Source organism: Mustelus asterias, chromosome 4 (genome assembly GCF_964213995.1).
Source record: "Mustelus asterias chromosome 4, sMusAst1.hap1.1, whole genome shotgun sequence".
NCBI classification, from domain to species: domain Eukaryota; kingdom Metazoa; phylum Chordata; class Chondrichthyes; order Carcharhiniformes; family Triakidae; genus Mustelus; species Mustelus asterias.
Window position 1 is genome coordinate 85,686,079 of NC_135804.1, and position 20,457 is coordinate 85,706,535.

At 45.3% G+C, this 20,457-nt stretch overlaps 1 protein-coding gene across 1 annotated transcript; it reads right to left on the bottom strand.

Annotated features, from left to right (window-relative positions):
• Positions 1-6,162: 6,162 nt before the first annotated feature.
• LOC144492346 (TLR adapter interacting with SLC15A4 on the lysosome-like) lies at positions 6,163-20,222 on the bottom strand. Its single transcript, XM_078210342.1, has 2 exons — positions 20,008-20,222; positions 6,163-9,135 (listed from the first exon to the last, which is right to left on the bottom strand). The coding sequence occupies exon 2, from the start codon at positions 9,125-9,127 to the stop codon at positions 8,216-8,218; it is 912 nt and encodes a 303-aa protein (XP_078066468.1). The 5' UTR covers positions 9,128-9,135; positions 20,008-20,222; the 3' UTR covers positions 6,163-8,215.
• Positions 20,223-20,457: the final 235 nt, after the last annotated feature.

A 20,457-nucleotide genomic window follows, 5' to 3' on the forward strand; every position in this document is an offset into this window, starting at 1 on the left:
GGTGTTGACCTGACCCTAAACCTCAGTGATTGGGATATTTCCAAACTGGAATGAGCAGCCGATGCCAACAGAAGTGCAGCAAATATGCTGTCAGCCTTCATGAGCAGGCAGTAGACTCAGTCCAAGCGGAGAACAATGAGCTCCAAAGTCTTATATTTTTTCTAAGGAGGCAGCGGGATCATGATTTAAAAATTAATATTGAACCCAATCTCCTCAATCCGCAAACACTTACTGTAGACAGGTTTGCCCCAGATCATAATATTATCCCACATGCTGCAGTTTTGACACATTACCTTTCTTGCCATCCTTAATGTGTTTTAATTTAATACTTCAATTATTTATTCATTTACAGTGCTTTTTCTATATTTTATGAAATAACCATCAAGTTGTGCACTGTTTTAAATGGATAGAGCAGAACTTACCCACTTACCAGATTCTCACCAAAAGTTGACTCCTTTCCCTGTCGTAGAGCAACAACCAATCCTAAAGGGTGAGAAAGATAGAAAAAGCAAAGGGAAACAAACTCCTCCGACATACCACTGTTAGGAATGCGTTAATTGCAATTTTCTGCTTTAGACCTAATTTGTATGTTAATTGTTTAATAGTTCTCATCGGGATACATAATGGGGTTACAGGTGGCACTGGGTGTTGGGTGTGTGTATGTGGAATGGTAAAGAGAATAAAGTGAGTTTGTGAAGAAGCTGGACTTGCATTGTCTTTTATTACTGGACTGTAACTGAGAGGCTTAACAACCACTTCACCAAACTCCCCATTTGCCTAACTTCAACCGTACACTCCAAGCCTTGGTGCACTCATTTGCCCTTGGCTGCACTGAAGACTTTGAATCCCTCGCCCTCTCCTGTTTCTTATCTGCATGCTGTGCCCCTCAACAATCTCATCTGAAAGCACATACAAAGAACAAAACAAAGAACAAAGAACAGTACAGCACAGGAAACAGGCCCTTCGGCCCTCCAAGCCTGTGCCGCTCCTTGGTCCAACTAGACCAATCGTTTGTATCCCTCCATTCCCAGGCTGCTCATGTGACTATCCAGGTAAGTCTTAAACGATGGCAGCGTGCCTGCCTCCACCACCCTACTTGGCAGCGCATTCCAGGCCCCCACCACCCTCTGTGTAAAAAACATCCCTCTAATATCTGAGTTATACTTCGCCCCTCTCACCTTGAGCCCGTGACCCCTCGTGAACGTCACTTCTGATCTGGGAAAAAGCTTCCCACCGTTCACCCTATCTATCCCCTTCATAATCTTGTACACCTCTATTAGATCTCCCCTCATTCTCCGTCTTTCCAGGGAGAACAACCCCAGTTTACCCAATCTCTCCTCATAGCTAAGACCCTCCATACCAGGCAACATCCTGGTAAACCTTCTCTGCACTCTCTCCAATGCCTCCACGTCCTTCTGGTAGTGCGGCGACCAGAACTGGACGCAGTACTCCAAATGTGGCCTAACCAGCGTTCTACACAGCTGCATCATCAGACTCCAGCTTTTATACTCTATACCCCGTCCTATAAAGGCAAGCATACTATATGCCTTCTTCACCACCTTCTCCACCTGTGTTGCCACCTTCAAGGATTTGTGGACTTGCACACCTAGGTCCCTCTGTGTTTCTATACTCCTGATGACTCTGCCATTTATTGTATAACTCCTCCCTACATCATTAGCTCTCTCTTACCATCATCTCTCTTGACTCGTCCATTATTACTAAATGATCCGTCTGCATCTCCAGCACAGTTGTGCAGAAATTTCCTCCAATTATGTCTTATGAAAATAGAAGTCTTCAGTCCTCCCTCGAATCTCGGTGCTCTCAATATTCACTCCATCCTTCTCCCTAGCAACAGTCTGAAATTAAGCCAGCCTGTTCATAACCTTGGTGTAACATTTGATCCTGAGATGAGCTTTGGACCACATGTAAGAATGCCTATTTCCACCTCTGTAAAACTGCCTGACTCCACTCTGGCCTCAGCTCATCTGCAACTGAAACTTTTATTCTTGCCATTTATTACCTCTAGGCTTGACTATTCCAATACAATCCCAGCTGGTCTTCAGTAAATCTGAGGTCATCTAAAACTCTGCTCCCCATGTCTTAACACATAGCAAGTCTCAACACTCCTTTCCTTTTGAGCAGTCAAGTAATGTCGTGGCTTTCAAGTTCCCATCCTTGTTTTCAAATCCCTCCTTGAACTCACACCTTCCTATCACTGGAATGGCCTCTGGTCCCACAACCCTCTGAGGTATCTCTAACTCTGTCCTCTTGTGTTTCCTGATTATAATTGCTCTGCCATTTGTATCTGTGCCTCCAGTTGCCTAGGCAGCAAACTCTGAAATTCCCTCCTAAACTTTTCCACCTATCTCCTTCACTTTCTTCCTTTAAGACTTGCCTTAAAACTCATCATTTTGATGAAGCCTTTGATCATCTGAACTAATATCTCCTTAAGTGTCATATTTTGTTTTGTAATGTAATGGAAAGAGATGCCATGCACCGGGAATAAAAACAAGCAGATTTACTTTCAATGAATTACAGAGAATGACATAGAATTGACAGCACATGAACAAATCACTCAAGCCCATCCGGACTACACCATTGTTTATGATCCAGCACAGATGCTTTCTCCCATCAATGTTCTTCTACTTCAACTAACCCCATTACCATATCATAGAATCATAGAATCCCTACAGTGCAGAAGGAGGTAATTTGGCCCATCGAGTCTGCACTGACCACAATCCCACCCAGGTCCTATTCCCATAACTCCACTTATTTGCCTTTGCACTAAGGGGCAATTTACTGTGGCCAATCAACCTAACCCACACATCTTTGGACTGTGGGAGGAAACCGGACCACCCAGAGGAAACCCACGCAGACATGGGGAGAATGTGCAAACTCCACAGAGACAGCCATCCGAGGTCAGAATTGAAGTCAGGTCCCTGGCACTGTGAGGCAGCAGTGCTAACCATTGTGCCACCATGTCACTTATCATTCCATTTCTTTATTCCTCAAGCACTTACCTAGCTTCCCCTTAAATGCATCTATTATATTCAACTCAACACTTTCAGATGTCAGCAAGTTCCATTTTCTAACCATTGTCTTGGCAAAGATGTTTCTCCTAAATTCGGTATTCAATTTATTATTGACTCTCTTTCACTGATGGTCCCTGGATTTGGATTATCCTGAAATGGAACATTTCCTCTATATCTATAAATGGGCATGTAGGATTATGCATAAGATTTTAAGGGCGGCAAGCGATGGGAGATTGCCATCCCGAGAATTGCTGCCTACTGCACAGCTGCCGACTCTCAAACTCCCACTGCTATTTAACACTCACTTGAGTATTGATTGGCAGCGGGCAGGACTTCTGTCCAACCTTGGAAGGAGGTCCCACCTGTGAGGGCTGTCGGCCAACTAAGTTCCCGGACCTTTGTAAGTCCTAGAGGTCCCAGGGCAGAACAGGAGGGGACAGGTCTTGGAGCTCCAATGTCCAAGGGGTAGGGGGACACCCAACTCTGAAGTGGCTTTCAGAGTGAGGGGCCCCCACTTCCTTCCGAGATGGAGAAAATATTTCAGAGGCGATCTTACCATTGTGCCCTGCCGCCCGGTGGGCGGGGCGAGCCAGTAAGATTGCGAGAGAGCCGGGAAATCAGGTTCGTGCCCAGTTTCTCACCTCTCACAATCTTGCTGGCGCTGGATATCCGGCAAGATCAGCTTTGTGCCCATTTCTGGCGCAAAGCTGAAAGATTTATACAAATATATTCAAAACCTGTTTTGCATTGATATAATGAACACGGGACGGAATCATGCAGGCTAACTTGCCTCTGAGACCTCGCTGGGAGAGATTCTCTCTGGCAAGAAGCACAGCTGATCCCCAGCAACGCAGACCAATTGTCATGGCCTCGCCGGTTGAACCGGAGGCCATTGAGGGCCCCTGGGGAGGGGGCATTGGGGGGTGCCCCTTGGGCAGTGCCAGCCTGGCACCCTGGAACTGTCCACTGGGCACTGGATAGTGCCAAGGGAGTGAGGTCTGGAGGGCAGGGCTAGACTGGGGATGGCCGATCTGGTTGGGGGGGGGTGGCGGGGGGTGGTGGGGAGGGGGGGGGGGGGGCAGGACCCGCTGTGCACTCTACAATGTGATCAGTGGAGAGAGGGAGGGGCAATCTAGACTGGCCATAAGGACATTGGGCAGCTGATTGTGGGGGTGTCAGGCCGCTGATCCCGGGGGGCTCAGACGGCCGATCACAGAGGGGTTGGGTGGCTGATCACGGGGGAGTGGGAGGGATCGGGCCGTTGATCGCGGGAGGGGGAAAGACGGGGGTATCGGTGGGTGGGTGGGGGTGGATTGCGATAGGCTGCGGGCCTCTGTGGTAGCTGGTGAGGGGGTGCTTTGTGGAGGCCATGAAGGCAAACTGAGAGCAGCAGAGGCTGAATGACAGGTCTCTCCTGCTAGAGAGCTGCATATGCACAATGGCGCCCTCTGCTGCTCTCAGTCAGCGTTTGGGCGACTTAAGGCCCGCCACCCTCCCTCGACAGGTGAGAAACCGTTTCTGCTAGTTTTTTAATGCACTGAGTGCATGTGATAGCATTTTCAAATTCGTCCAAAAAACAGATCTGAAACCCTCCCGTTTTCACACCCATCCTGGACTTAGAATTTTTTTGGTAAGATCGCTCCCTTAATGTCACTATCCCACCTTAGCTGCACTTGCTCTCACCAGCCTAAACATTGAGGCTGGGCAGGAAGAGGCCAATAGGTGGCCGTTTAATAGGTGAATGGGCAGGTTTCCCACCTGAGGTCCTGCCTGCCCAAGTGTCAATTGACATGTGGGTTTGGGTGGGCAATTTCCCTGGAGGAATCCAGTCCATTCAAGTTTACTCCTCACCCACCACCACCCCCATCTCAGAACCGCATTAGGGGGAGCATAAAATTCTGGCCCATGAGTCGTATGAAACATTGACTGAAGAGTCAATCATGGAGTGGTTTTGGGTATAAAAGGAATGATAGCCACTAAAATGATTACATTTGATCTTGCTAGATGAGAGCTTGAGAACTTAGACTTGTGGGCATACAATGGATGTCATACCCATGCAGCTAGTCAGTCATAGGTCAGCTCTCATGCGGCGATGACCTGCAAGTAAGGGTGAGGGTAATGTGAAGTGATCCCAGGGTCGAGGAAGCCGGCATTGAGTAATATCCAACCATTGCTTTTGATCATTCAACTCTTGGTACCATGCAAATTCCACTTACTTGTACCTGAAATCATGCAGTCAGTGTCCCATGGGCGGCACGGTGGCACAGTGGTTAGCACTGCTGCCTCACAGCGCCAAGGACCCAGGTTCAATTCTCGCCTCGGTCACTGTATGGAGTTTGCTCGTTCTCCCATTGTCGGCATGGGTTTCCTCTGGGTGCTCAGGTATCCTTCCACAGTCCAAAGTTGTGCAGGTTAGGTTGATTTGCCATGCTAAATTGACCCTAGTGTATGGGGGATTAGTTGGATAAATGTGTACTGTTACGAGAATAGGGCCTGATTGGGATTGTGGTCAGTACAGACTTGATGGGCCGAATGACCTCCTTCTGTACTGTAGGGATTCTATGATTCTACACGTGGTATAGAACCTAATTTGCATAGATAAGCAGCTTATTACCAGACTCTGGCAGTCAGGCTGCCTTCCCCCTTACAGGTCTTAATATTACATCATCCAGGTATCAAATGTGCCTCCGTCTCCTAATTTCCAAAGACTAACCATGTGGTTTAGGTGAAAAATAGCCTGTTGTGAGTTGAATTTCTCCTCCCTCATTCTTAAATTTTCTTTATGATAATTTTACCCATCATCAGCAATGCCAACCCTCTTGTTTTACTCAGGAGTCTCCCGGAATTTGCTATTGGTCTCTGAAAGGATTGCCACTGGAAGTCCAAGTTCAAGTTATTTTATGATCAATTTCCACAGGCACATGATCTGTGTCATCACCTCTTTCAGTTTAGTTGTGCTATGTATTGCTCCAGACACAATTCTCCCCAGTCCGATCTCAATGATTCTGGGATCTAATGATGGATGTACCTACCCAGAAAACACTGTGTTTAAGAATATTCTCTAAGCACTGTATAGTCTAGCCATAGAAAGGGCCCTTTATATGTGGGAGAAACAAGCACTTCACCAATGCAACAGGTAATCATTTATTAATCATATTGACTACTTCACCAAATATGCAACAATTAATGTTGAAGGATTTGACCATTATCTCCAACGATTTGGTAGAAATATGGTGGGGAAATGCATCTGGGCCTGCTTTCCAATCAAACGTCAGATATTTTCACAAAGTTAACACAAAAGATTGTGCGATTTAAAATATGTGAGTTGTGGCCCATAAGCATTTACTAAAGGAAGTAGGACTTCAAATGGAGAGATCCCATCTGGAGAGGCTAATAATCTGTAGACCTAAAGTAATGAAGCATGAGTACTGTGTTCACAATGTTACTATCCCCTGGAGGCATTTATCCAGTGACTCACTTGCACCTTGGAGATGAGTACCTCCATCTCTGACATCCAAAATATACTGAACCTAGTACTGGCTGAAGTGGAAATCCCGGTGGCCTGAATGAGTGAAATGGTGATGTTGGGTATAAAGGAGGCTGCAGGCTGGAGCCCATATCTGCTGGTAAATCTCTCTTGATATTCTGCATTCTTGAACACCCCTGTAATGTCAGCTTGAACTTGTTCTGTAGGGTCTATAGGTTAAAATTCTAAAGAGGGTACAGGAGCAGAGGGACCTAGGTGTATATATGCATGACATTGAATGTGGCAGGGCAGGTTGAAAGCGCAGTTAGCATCCAGTATCTTAGGCTTTATTAATGGGAGCATGGAGCACAAGAGCAAGAAGGTTGCATTAAACCATGGTTCAACCATAACTGGAAGACTGGGTCCAGTTCTGAGCAACACAAAATAGGAAAAATGTAAAGCCATCTGTGTGCAGAAAAGATTCACGAGATTCACGAGTGTGCAGAAAAGATTCATGATTCCGTGGAAGTGGAACTTCAGTTACGTAGATAGATTGGAGATTTTGGGACTTTTTTCCTTGGAGAACGGAAGGTTTCGAGGAGATTGGATTTAGGTATTCAAAATCATGAGGGGTCTAGACAGAGCAGATAGGGAGAAACTGTCCCTACTGGTAGAATAATCGTGAAACAGAGAGCATAGATTTCACGTAACCAGCAAAAGGAGCAATGGAGACATGAGGAGAAACTTTCTCACACAGCATGTGGTTAAGATCTGTTTTGCACTGCGTGGTGGAGGTTGATTCAATCAAGCAAATTGTATTATTATCTGAAAAGGAAGCATGTGCAGGGCTATGGGGAGAAGAAGGGGAAATGGCACTGTGGGGCATTTGGGGAACTCAATACAAACAGATTAGCCATGATTTTATTGAATGGCGGAATAGACTCAAGGGGCCGCATGGCCTCCTTCTGCTCCTATTTCGTATGTTTGTATGGCTCATTTGGAAAGCCTCCATAGACAAAGCAAGCCGAATGGCCTCTTTCTGTGCTGTAGCCATTCTGTGATTCTGTCATGCTATAGGTAATGCTCTGGAAGTTCATTCAATTCAAGGGAACTGCAATCTGACCTGCTGAACTGAATTCATCATTCCACCCTGTCCTGCATTCCCGCTGTTCATCAATTTGTGTTTTCAGGACTGTTTTGACAACCATAATCTCTGGTTACTCTGAACATGTTAACCAGTATGGGGCAATAACCATCTGTCAGGAAAAAAAAACTCTTTTTAAATACTTGCCCACTAATAATCCACTGTATTGTTTCAAAAATTAATAAAAATTCTACTCATCAGGTTTTTTGGAACTGGAACAATGGGACAAAGTCTGAAGCTCAACATACATATCTAACACTTGATTTTAGGTTTTTATGCAATACGCTGATTTAATTCAGTAGGAAATGAGTCACATTGAAAAATCCAATTCAGTGCAATACATTGAAATGAATTTCAATATAAGGGAATTCATTCCTCATTAATCTGCACATTGAGCAGCTTAGTTTGGTTCCGGTACTTAGAGCTAAGAGGCAGATTTGTGGGTGGATATTACTTAATGAATGGCACGGTACAGTTTCAGACAAATCATCTATTTAAATTAGACAGATTTCAAAAGTTGTTCCAAACAAAAGATCAATTGGATTGCAATTCTGCTGATAAGCAAGTTTAAAATCATAATTGTGGCCTATCAGTTTGCTGACTTGATATCTGCAAGTTTGGGGTACAGATATCAGATGAATTGGTAGCGCATGCAACACTAAGAAGGCAGTTTAGAACAATATCCTTAGCTTTTGTGGGTTCCATATTTTTCTCATGAGAAATCTGCAGGCTGATTTGATCAATGTTGGTCATCAGGAAATGGGAGCCCAGTATTTTTGTTGGAGATGCGCACTTTGTCATGTTGTCCTCGAGGTACTGCTTGTAAAGTTCTGTAATCTTGTTCTCCATGTATCTGTTGAGCACAGAATTGGATAATGGTTCTTTCAACAAAGCAATGCTTTTGTCACTGTTAAACAATGCATCCATTCCCGAACGTTGCCCGCCTTCGTACAAAGAGCCAGGTATGAACGGCCCCACAGATTGGTTCTTGAGCTGAAATGTGGGCCAGTCACAGATTTCATAATCATGATCCATAAAGCAGCACGTGTTAATAGGACTGTTGGGTGTAATATTATCTCCTCCAATCTGTAAATCTGTGTAACTCTGACAAGTGGTGGACCACGATCGGTACAAATCCAATTCGTTTTCACTGCATCTGGCAGACTTTGGGATGTCTAAAGTATTGGAGGTCTTTCTTCCAAACATGGGCACCCTGGTGTTCAGGTCTGCTGCTGCCTTTTCACTTTGAAAGTGGAGTGATTCTCCCTGCTCGTGAATGGTGCCGCCCAAGGATTGACTGTTCTCTTCTGCGCTACACTGTTCATGTTCAAGACTTTCTGTGAGTTCCAATGAGCTGAAGAGCTCTTCCCAAGAACCATTCCTGCTGTTGGGTTTCCTCCTGGAGTTGACACAGTTCTCCTGGTGGATGCACTCCTTTTGATGATGGCTGTAACCAATCCCAGTGAGGAACCCTTCAGCTAACATGACGGGAGCTGTTAAGACACAAAGCTGTTTGTTAGCCAAATGGAAGCCAATGACAAATTAGTCATCAAAAATCTATCGCATATCACAACTTGTATCTGTAAGAATTTTTGATCTTCCAGGGTGACATTGAGAATAAAGAAATTTGGTGAGAACATTCAGGAGCTGGGGAGCACAAAAGTCACAAATGATAAAACATGGCTGGGGCCTTGAATCTTTTTGGAGCTTCTCCCATTCTGCCAACAAAACCTCAATGGGCAACAGACTTGTGTGCATTAACCAGAATTTCACTGAATGCCAACTAATGTAGCAGCACTTAAATGAGTGGGTGGAGCACCTGCTGAACATTACCCTCAAGATCCAAATATCAAAGAATAAATAGTGACGCTTTTGAAATGTTGGGCAAGATCAATCTCCATACAGGTGTCCCCCTGGTCGAACAGCACACACTAATTCTTGCTGTTTAAGCCCAGATGTAAGGAATGGCCATTGATGTGCAAAGTCATCAACATGGGGCAGCAATTGCTCCTCCAGTGTTAAAACTTAAGGGTAAGTGGAGTTGGTGATGTAGTGGTATTGTCATTGGGCTAGTAATCCAGAGACCCAGGGTAATGTCCAGGGGTTCAAACTCCCACAGTCCAAAGATGTGCGGGTTAGGTTGTTTGGCCATGCTAAATTGCCCCATGTGTCAGCGGGATTAGCAAGGTAAATATGTGGCGTTCCGGGGATAGGGTCGGTGCAGACTTGATGGGCTGAATGGCCTCCTTCTGCACTGTAGGGATTCTATAATTCTATGATCATGGGACATCTGAAACCTTTAAACTGACTTAAAGTTTCAAAAGGTGGATTACTGCTCAACCAAGATGTGATAGCAAAGCTGCCCAAATTTAGACAAAGTCAATCAAGGTCAGTTTCCACAGCAATCTCAAATTCGATCCACTTTTGCAAAAAGAAATATTGTGCCAAGTGAGCGGATCAGGAGAAGCCAATTACCATACCCAATAATATTGGGTCCAACTGCAATGTTTTTCTTAGTCGTTTGGTGATGTGTGCACTGCTGGCTGGGCCAACATTTATTGTCCATCCCTAATTGCCCTTGAACTGAGTGGTTTGCTAGGCCACCCTCTGTCTCCAGGTTACTAGTCCAGTGACAATATAATGCCACTGCCTCCCTGAATATTCCATGCAAATGGACCCCTGTGGGAAGAAAGCAAGAACAAGCATTTATATCGTGCAGATCGTCAATTCCTTTAAATGTATTATTGTTGGCAAGCATGGCAATCATTTGCACAAAGCAAGATCCCAGAAACAGCAGGTGCGACATTTTCCCAGTGAGCTTTGAGACTCCAAAGTCAAGGTCAAATGGAGGTCATAAGCCTGCATTGCAGTGAGAAACAATCAACTGGCAGTGATTTTCCCTGAATTGGTCAATTAATTGCCAGAGGGCGGCAGGCTCTCAGAGTCAATATGAGCACCTCTGCCAGACCCTATAACAGATCTTTTCAGGTCAGTAAGAGGCAGTGCTTCAAGGTGAAAGTCCCTTTTAGACTTGTTAATTTGAAATTATCCCAGATTGGCCTTTAAAGGAGTTTGATCCAAAGATGTGCAGGTTAGGTGCATTGGCCATGCTGAATTGCCCCTTAGTGTCCTGAGATGTGTAGGTTAGAGGGATTAGTGGGGTAAATGTGTGGGGCTGTGGGAATAGGGTTTGGGGTGGGATTGTTGTCAGTGCAGACTCAATGGGCTGAATGGCCTCCTTCTGCACTTTAGGGTTTCTGTGATTCTATGATTGACAAGCTGCCACTTCTGGGCATGTGGCCCTGCCACTCCTCTCCCTTCCAACCCCAGCTCCAGGAAAGTGCTGAGGCAGGAAGGTGGCAAAGAACTGGCATGCTGGCATGGCCAATATGGCCAAATTCTGGGCCTTCTCATCCAGGCTTAAAATTCCAGCCTCTGGTAAGTTTTTTTTGTTGATCAGGCAACTCCTGGCTCTTCTTCGAATTGTGTCAAGAGATTTTTAACAGTTACCTGATCAGTTGGACAACTCTATAGTTTAGCATCACATCTGAAGAAAAGTACCTCCTTACCAAGGCAGCACTTAATTCCTCAGTGAGGTGTCAACCTTGGAGTGAGGTTTGAACCCATGACCTTCTGACCCGAACCCCAGAGCACTCAGAAATGAGCCAAACTGACAGTTGAAGTTGAGAGAGGCACCAAAGGATCGTCTTGCCTTCAGCAAAGAATTAGAGTAAGGGAGGGATTGAATTTGCACATTTGCTGTTAAGGTTTCTGTGTACGTCCACTAAGTAAGGTTTAGCAGTATCCTGTTTTAGAGTGACAATGGTTCCATTCCCCTTTTAGGAATTGATGCCTTTCAAATTCTTGGGGCAAGGAACGTTCTAGAACACCTCCCGATCCACCCATGTAATTTTGCTGTAAGTGTTGAAACAGGGTCACCACATTCTGAGCAGTGGTTACAATGGAGAAATGGAGGCAGCTCTGAGGGAATCCCCATCCCAATTTAATATCATACTTCCTTTTCTTAAAAAATGACATGCAAACTTCCTCACTTAAAAGATGTTGCACCATCATTGGAATCAAATCCTGCCAGCGATGATTATATAGCAAATTCCGGGTGCAAGGGGCCTGCGTGGTGAAGGTATTCCCACAGTGCTGGTACATAGGGAATTCAAGGATTTTGACCCAGTGACAATGAGGGCATGGTGGTATATTTCAAGGTTATAATGGCATGTGACTGGGACAGTGTTTCAGAGGTGTTGGTGTGCCCCTTACACCTGCTGCCCTTGTCCTTCTGGTGGGTAGAGTTTGCAGCTTTTGTAGGTATGGCTGCAGAATTGGGGTGGCTGCCTTCAGTCTCATAAGAAAATAGGAAAAAAATTGAGAGATGGAGCATGATGTGGGAAAATATGAGCTTATCCACTCTGGCTGGAAGAATTGAAAATCAAAATAGGATTCGGTGAGGTACTGCAGAATGCGATATGGCAGCATTAACACTGAGTTAAGTGTGGCACAGTGATTAACACTGCTGCCTCACAATATCAGGCACCCAGGTTCGATTTCCGGCTTGGGTCACTGTCTGTATGGAGTTTGCACGTTCTCCCTGTGTCTGCATGGGTTTCCTCTCGATGCTCTGATTTTCTCCCACAGTCCGAAGATGTGTAGGTTAGGGGGAATTAGCAGGGTAAATACATGGGGTTGCAGGGATACGATCTGGGTAAGGTGCTCTGTTGGAGAGTCGGTGCAGACTCGATAGGCTGAATGGCCTCCTTCGACACTGTAGGGATTCTCTGATCCATTAAGAAATCTGGGTATTCTAGTATATGAATTATAAGGGGGATGGAGCATAAACGTAGATAAGTCTGGCTATAGTTGTTAAGGGCACTGGTGAGGCTGTATCTACGGTACTGAGTACAGTTCTACTCTTACTACTGTGGTGGACCTCAGTTGTGCCTTTGTCCTATATGGACCACCGTTGTGTGTGTTTGTCATACCTGGACACATCCCCTTCCAGTTTGGTTCCTCCCCTCAGCACCTAGTATAAAGGTGGCTGTCTCCTCCCCCTTGTTCAGTCCAGGTCGGCTATTTGTTGGGATCTGCTCCTGATTCTGTTGTGAATAAAAGCCTACACTTATATTGGTATATCGGTAGTCTTTCGCCTTATTGATAGCGCATCAACTACTTAAGAAGAGATTTATATAAGGGCAACTAGGGATGGGCAATAAATGCTGGCCTCGGCAGCAATGCCCACATGATTTTTAAAAAACCTGCATTTGAAAAATTTAGGGGAGGTTCACCAGGCTGATTCCAGGTGTGAAGAGGTTGCCTTGTGAGGAAAGGTTGGGCCTATGCTCATTGGAGTTTAGAAGTGATGCTCGCAGTGAAACATATAAGATTTGAAGGGGTCTTGACACAGTACATGTTGAAACTTTCCCCTTGTGGGAGAATCTTGATCTCGGGAGCATGGGTTCAGAATAAGGGTTCCCCCATTCAAGACAGAAATTAAGGAGAATTTCTTCTCCTAGAGGCTTGTTAGTCTTTGGCATATTCTCTAAGATAAAGGCAAAATACTGTGGATGCTTGAATCGGAAATAAAAACAGAAAATGTTGGAGAAACTCAGCAGGTCTGACAGTATCTGTGGAGAGCGAGTAGAGCCAAATTTTGAGTCTGGACGACCCTTCATTTGAGCCCTGATGAAGGGTCATTCTCCACAGATCCTGTCAGACCTACTGAGTTTCTCCAGCATTTGCTGTTTTTGTTTGGAACATTCTCCCCTGGGTGAGTAGTGGAAGCTGGGTCATTGAATATATTCAAAGCTGAGTTAGACAGATTTTTGATTGACAAGGGAATCAAGCATTTTGGGAGACAGGCAGGAAAGTGGAGTTAAAGGTCAAGGTAAAGTCACCATGGCCTCAGATGACCATTGTGACTGGTGCTGATTTAACCTGAAGATCACTACACCTCAAGTGAGCGGCTAGGTTGAGAAAGTGGGGCCTTCATGAATAACCTCAGGCAGTACAGGAATTGAACCCACACTCCAGGCATTACTCTGCATTATGAACCATCTGTCCAGCCAATTGAGCTAACCAAAGTGGAGTTAAGGCCACCGTCCGATGAACTATGATCTTACTGAATGGGGGAGCAGGCTCAAGGGGCCAAATGGCCTACAATTGCACCTAATTCTTATCATCTTATGATCTTTATATTATGCTGGTCAACTCAATGTTAAGCCTGACCTGGTTTGATCAGGAGCCCTAATCCAAAATGGCAGTCTCTGCCACATTTGCTGAGAAGGTGATGCGCTATCAATAAGGCGAAAGACTACCGGTGTGCCAATACAAGTGTAGGCTTTTATTCACAACAGAATCTGGAGCAGATCCCAACAAATAACCGACCTGGACTGAACAAGGGGGAGGAGAAAGCCACCTTTATACTAGGTGCCGAGGGGAGGAACCAAACCGGAAGGGGATGTGTCCAGGTATGACAAACACACACAACGGTGGTCCAAATAGGACAAAGGCACAATTGAGGTCCACCACATAAGGATAACATTTTTTTGATGATCCAGATGAGCAGCACTTCCAAGTTCCAAGCACCCACTGAAGGAGATGGACAATGATGGGCCAGCATCTTAGTGGACATCTTACTGTCAGGAGGCTGCCTGACCTGAGGTGGGTGGTGGCTGATGATGCACCCCCACTATCATCAGAGACTGCCCATCACACTCATTCAGTGCGCTAATTGAGTTGGGCTTATCATTTGTAACTAATGTCTCTCATGTTGTGTTCCTGCCTGAAAATTGGTGAGGGAGAGCTGGACTTACTCTATTATGTTAATCAGAGAGAGACATAAGGCAGCTCTGAGCTCCCCTTGTATATACAATAGCCCAAAGAAGGTGCCTGTGATATTGAACAGACATTGAACACAGTTCCTGCAGACTCTGGCTCACCCTGTTTGCTTCATCCACTCAAGTAGTGAAAGGCCGAGTGAGTCTTGCCAGGGTTTGAATTTGGTCGCTGGTAATTTTCAACTTGGCCAATGGGCAGTAATTTTGTTGAGTGAATCAAACACTGTGCTCATGTCATTCATAAATCAGTGGAACAAAAATTAAATAGATTGCCTGGCAGTTAAGTCAGTCCATTCTACCATTCAGGGGAGCAAGTTGAAAATTACCTCCAGGGTCCATGCCCCATCCTGCCATGCCCAGGCTCTGGGATATGAGTTTGAATCCCACCATGGCAGATGGTGAAGTTTCAATTCATTAAAACTGTGGACTATTAAACATGTGTTGATTGTTGTAAAAACCTATCTGGTTCCCTAATGCCCTTCAAGAACGGAAATCTGCTGTCTTCACCTGGTCCGACCTATATTTGACTCCAGATCCACAGCAATGTGGTTGTCTCTTGAAATGGTTTAACAAGCAACTCAGCTCAAGGGGCAATTAGGGATGGAATACTGGCCCAGCCAACAAACTCCACTTCCCATAAATGAATAAAAAGGAATCCACTCAGCTTGAATGAAATGTTTCGAATTATTAACAAAAGAATTTAGCAAATGAAAATGGCCACTTTTTCCATGGAGACTCAGTGAAGCATAATGAAGTTTACCATGTACTGCATTAGATATTATTACATAATAGACCATACAAGGAGGCCATTCAGCCCAACAGGTCTGTGACAACACTTTAGTGAGTCATCTTGCCTGGCTCTTTCCTGGTAACGTTGCAGTTATATCATACAAAATTTCAAATTTTCATGCAGCTAATAATATCTGGGGTGAGTAACTTGTGACCTGACATGTGTAAGTGTAGCATTTGAAGATCAGGTGTCTTTGGACCTATGGTCCCCATCATTTTCCACCACTGAGATTTTCTTTCCGAATATCGGAGTCCATTGTAAATGAACTGACAGCAATTAATCAGCACAGTTAGTTAACATCCCAAGGTACTGGGGAGATGGTGGCGTAATGGACCAGTAATCCAGAAACTCAAGACAATGCTCTGGGGACCTGGGTTCGAATCCCACCACAACAGATGAAAAAACTTGGAATTAGAAGTCAATTGTTTAGAGTGACATGGTGGCACAGTGGTCAGCACTGCTGCCTCACAGTGCCAGGGACCCAGGTTCAATTCCATCCTTGGGTCTGTGTGGAGTTTACACATTCTCCCTGCGTCTGTGTGGGTTTCCTCTGGGTGATCTGGTTTCTTCCCACAGTCCAAAGATGCACAGATTAGGTGGATTGGCCGTGCTAAATTAATCCTTAGTGTCCCAAGATGTGCAGGATAGGAGGATTGGTGAGGTAAATCCGTGGGGCTGCAGGAATGGACCTGAGTAAGATGCTCCGAGGGAGAGTTGGTGCCGATTTGATGGGCAGAAAGGCTTCCTTCTTCACTGTAGTGATTCTATGATCTCCGTTATCTTGATATCAAGCCACTGCTGGAATGGTGGAAGGTGAACTGGGCGGACTTTGATTTTTTTTGAGTCAATCTGGAGAAGATCCTGAGGGACAAGATTTATGAGCATTTGGAGAGGTTTAGTATGCTCAAGAATACTCAGCATGGCTTTGTCAAAGACAGATCGTGCCTTACGAGCCTGGTGGAGTTCTTTGAAAATGTGACTAAACACATTGACGAAGGGAAAGCGGTAGATGTGGTTTATATGGATTTTAGCAAGGCCTTCGATAAGGTCCCCCATGCAAGGCTTCTAGAAAAGGTGAGAGGGCATGGCATCCAAGGGGCTGCTGCCCGGTGGATCCAGAACTGGCTTGCCCAAAGGAGGCAGAGAGTGGGTATAGATGGGTCTTTTTCTAAATGGAGGTCGGTCACCAGTGGTGTGCCCCAGGGATCTGTTCTGGGACCCTTGCTGTTTGTCATTTTCATAAATGACCTGGATGAGGAAGTGGAGGGATGGGTTGGTAAGTTTGCCGATGACACGAAGGTTGGTGGGTTGTGGATTGTCTGGAGGGATGTCAGAAGTTACAGAGGGTCATAGATAGGATGCAAGGCTGGGAGGAGAAGTGACAGATGGACTTCAACCCAGATAAATGCGTCGTGGTCCATTTTGGCAGGTCAAATGGGATGAAGGAGTACAATATAAAGGGAAAGACTCTTAGTACTGTGGAGGATCAGAAGGACCTTGGGGTCCAGATCCATAGGACTCTAAAATCAGCCCCGCAGGTGGAGGAGGTGGCTAAGAAGGCGTATGGTGTGCTGGCCTTTATCAATCAAGGGATTGAGTTTAGGAGTCCGGGGATAATGATGCAGCTATACAAAACCCTCATCAGACCCCACTTGGAGTACTGTGCTCAGTTCTGGTCACCTCATTACAGGAAGGATGTGGAAAAGATTGAAAGGGTGCAGAGGCGATTTACAAGGATGTTGCCTGGATTGAGTGGAATGCCTTATGAGGATAGGCTGAGGGAGCTCGGTCTTTTCTCCTTGGAGAGACGTAGGATGAGAGGAGACCTAATAGAGGTATAGAAACATAGAAACATAGAAACACTACAGCACAAACAGGCCCTTCGGCCCACAAGTTGTGCCGAACACATCCCTACCTTCTAGACCTACCTATAACCCTACATCCTATTAAGCTCCATGTACTCATCCAGGAGTCTCTTAAAAGACCCTATTGAGTTCGCCTCCACCACCACTGACGGCAGCCGATTCCACTTGCCCACCACCCTCTGTGTGAAAAACTTCCCCCTAACATCTCCCCTGTATCTACCCCCCAGAACCTTAAACCTGTGTCCTCTCGTAGCAGCCATTTCCACCCTGGGAAAAAGCCTCTGAGAGTCCACCCGATCTATGCCTCTCAACATCTTATACACCTCTATTAGGTCTCCTCTCATCCTTCGTCTCCCCAAGGAGAAAAGACCGAGCTCCCTCAGCCTATCCTCATAAGGCATGTTACTCAATCCAGGCAACATCCGTGTAAATCTCCTCTGCACCCTTTCAATCTTTTCCACATCCTTCCTATAGTGAGGCGACCAGAACTGAGCACAGTACTCCAAGTGGGGTCTGACGAGGGTCTTATATAGCTGCATCATTATCCCCGGACTCCTAAACTCAGTCCCTCGATTGATAAAGGCCAGCACACCATACGCCTTCTTAACCACCTCCTCCACCTGCGGGGCTGATTTTAGAGTCCTATGGACCCGGACCCCAAGGTCCTTCTGATCCTCTACCGTACTAAGAGTCTTTCCCTTTATATTGTACTCCTTCATCCCATTTGACCTACCAAAATGGACCACGACGCATTTATCTGGGTTGAAGTTCATCTGCCACTTGTCCGCCCAGTCTTGCATCCTATCTATGTCCCTCTGTAACTTCTGACATCCCTCCAGACTATCCACAACCCCACCAACCTTCGTGTCATTGGCAAACTTACCAACCCATCCCTCCGCTTCCTCATCCAGGTCATTTATGAAAATGACAAACAGCAAGGGTCCCAGAACAGATCCCTGGGGCACACCACTGGTGACCGACCTCCATTTAGAAAAAGACCCATCTATACCCACTCTCTGCCTCCTTTGGGCAAGCCAGCTCTGGATCCACCGGGCAGCAGCCCATTGAATCCCATGCCCTCTCACTTTTTCTAGAAGCCTTGCATGGGGGACCTTATCAAACGCCTTGCTAAAATCCATATAAACCACATCTACCGCCTTCCCTTCGTCAATGTGTTTAGTCACATTTTCGAAGAACTCCACCAGGCTCGTAAGGCACGGTCTGCCCTTGACAAAGCCATGCTGAGTATTCTTGAGCATACTAAACCAAAAGATGTTGAGAGGCATAGATCGGGTGGACTCTCAGAGGCTTTTTCCCAGGGTGGAAATGGCTGCTACGAGAGGACACAGGTTTAAGGTGCTGGGGGGTAGGTACAGGGGAAATGTTCGGGGGAAGTTTTTCACACAGAGGGTGGTGGGCAAGTGGAATCGGCTGCCGTCAGTGGTGGTGGAGGCAAACTCAATAGGATCTTTTAAGAAACTCCTGGATGAGTACATGGGACTTAATAGGATGGAGGGTTATAGATAGGCCTAAAAGGTAGGGATATGTTCGGCACAACTTGTGGGCCCGAAGGGCCTGTTTTGTGCTGTAGTTTTCTATGTTTCTATCTAATGTTCTTTCGTGCAATTACATCATTGTCCTGCCGAACTTAAATAGTCAGCACCAGATTTCAGCCAAAGTAACCATTGCCCCAGAGCAGAAAATGCATCAAATAGATGGGGCAAGAGCAAAAACACTTACTGCATTAGACTCTGCAGCAAATGATTTGCAGGAAAATCAAGGTAGTCTTACAAATAAATTCGCAGGTGATACAAAAATTGGGGGAGTAGCGGATAATGAGGAGGATTGTCAGAGGAAACAGCAAGATATAAATCAGCCAGAGACCTGGGCCAAAAGATGGCAGATGGAATTTAACCCGGATAAATGTGAGGTGGTGCAATTTGGAAGGTCTATCACAGAAGGAAAGTATACAGTAAATGGTAGAGCCCTTAGAGATATTAGCATACAAAGGGGTCTAGGTGTGCAGATCCACAATTCCCTGAAGGTGGCAACTCAGGTGGACAAGGTTGTCAAGAAGGCATATGGCATGCTGGCCTTCATCGGTTGGGGCGTTGAGTATAGGAATTGGAACATCATGTTGCAGTTGTATAAGACTTTGGTTAGGCCGCATTTGAAGCATTGTGTACAATTCTGGTCACCACACTACCAGAAGGATCTTGTTGTATTGGAAAGGGTGCAGAAGAGATTTACCAGGATGTTACCTGGTTTGGAAAATATGGACTATGAAGAAAGGTTGAACAAACTTGGATTGTTTTCATTGGAGCATTGGAGGTTGAGGGAGACCTGATAGAGGTTTAAAAGATTATGACAGACTTGGATAGAATGGATAGTTAGAGTCTTTTTCCCAGGGTCGAATTACTCGGGGGCATAGGTTGAGAGTGTGAAGCAGAAAATTTAAAAGAGATATAAGGGGCAAGTTTTTCACACAGAGGTGAATGCCTGGAATGCGCTGCTGGAGAAGGTAGTGGGAGCAGGTTCCATAACAACGTTCAAGAGCATCTGGATAGGTACATGAATAGGCAGCAAATAGAGGGATATGGACCACATAAAGGCATGAAGATTTAGATTAGAGAGGCATCTGTGTCGGCACAGACTTGGTGGGCCAAAGGCCTGTTCCTGTGCTGTACTGTTCTTTGCTCAGTTTATCATATGAAACTAAGCAACTCAATGGTTTCAGACTAAAGCACTCACTAAATTTAAGCAAGTCCTCCTTAATGAAGTTGTAGGACTTCTTGAAATCTTTGACAAAACAGTGCCAGATGAAACCCAAACGGGTGAACAAAATCGGCAAATTGCACTTACCAGATTTAAGCAGTTCTGCAATCTGGGTTCTTCCTACCAATGGGGGATTAATGAGAATTGGATCTCAATACAGATGTTACTCTTGGCCCCAGTTTATTTATTAAGTATCAATTCTTGCCAACAGCAGCCAATAATTCCGATATATGGATCTAATGAAAGCGTCTCCTCTCTGTGCTATTTAAACATGTTCATTGCCCGATAAGTCAACATCCAATAAAAAAAAACTGAGGCTTTGTTACAGCTTTATAATTGCTCAGAACGAAACTGTTCACATGACTTGTTTTAAATAACTTCCCCTTGTTTTGCAAGCTTCTGATATTACACCGCTAACACTTTAACCCTTCAGATCCCAAATCCTTTTCCAATCTATCAAAAATCACAGGCTGGATTTAATATTCACTGACTATGCACTAAAATATTTACAGTTTAATCAGGTTATCAATTTTTTGG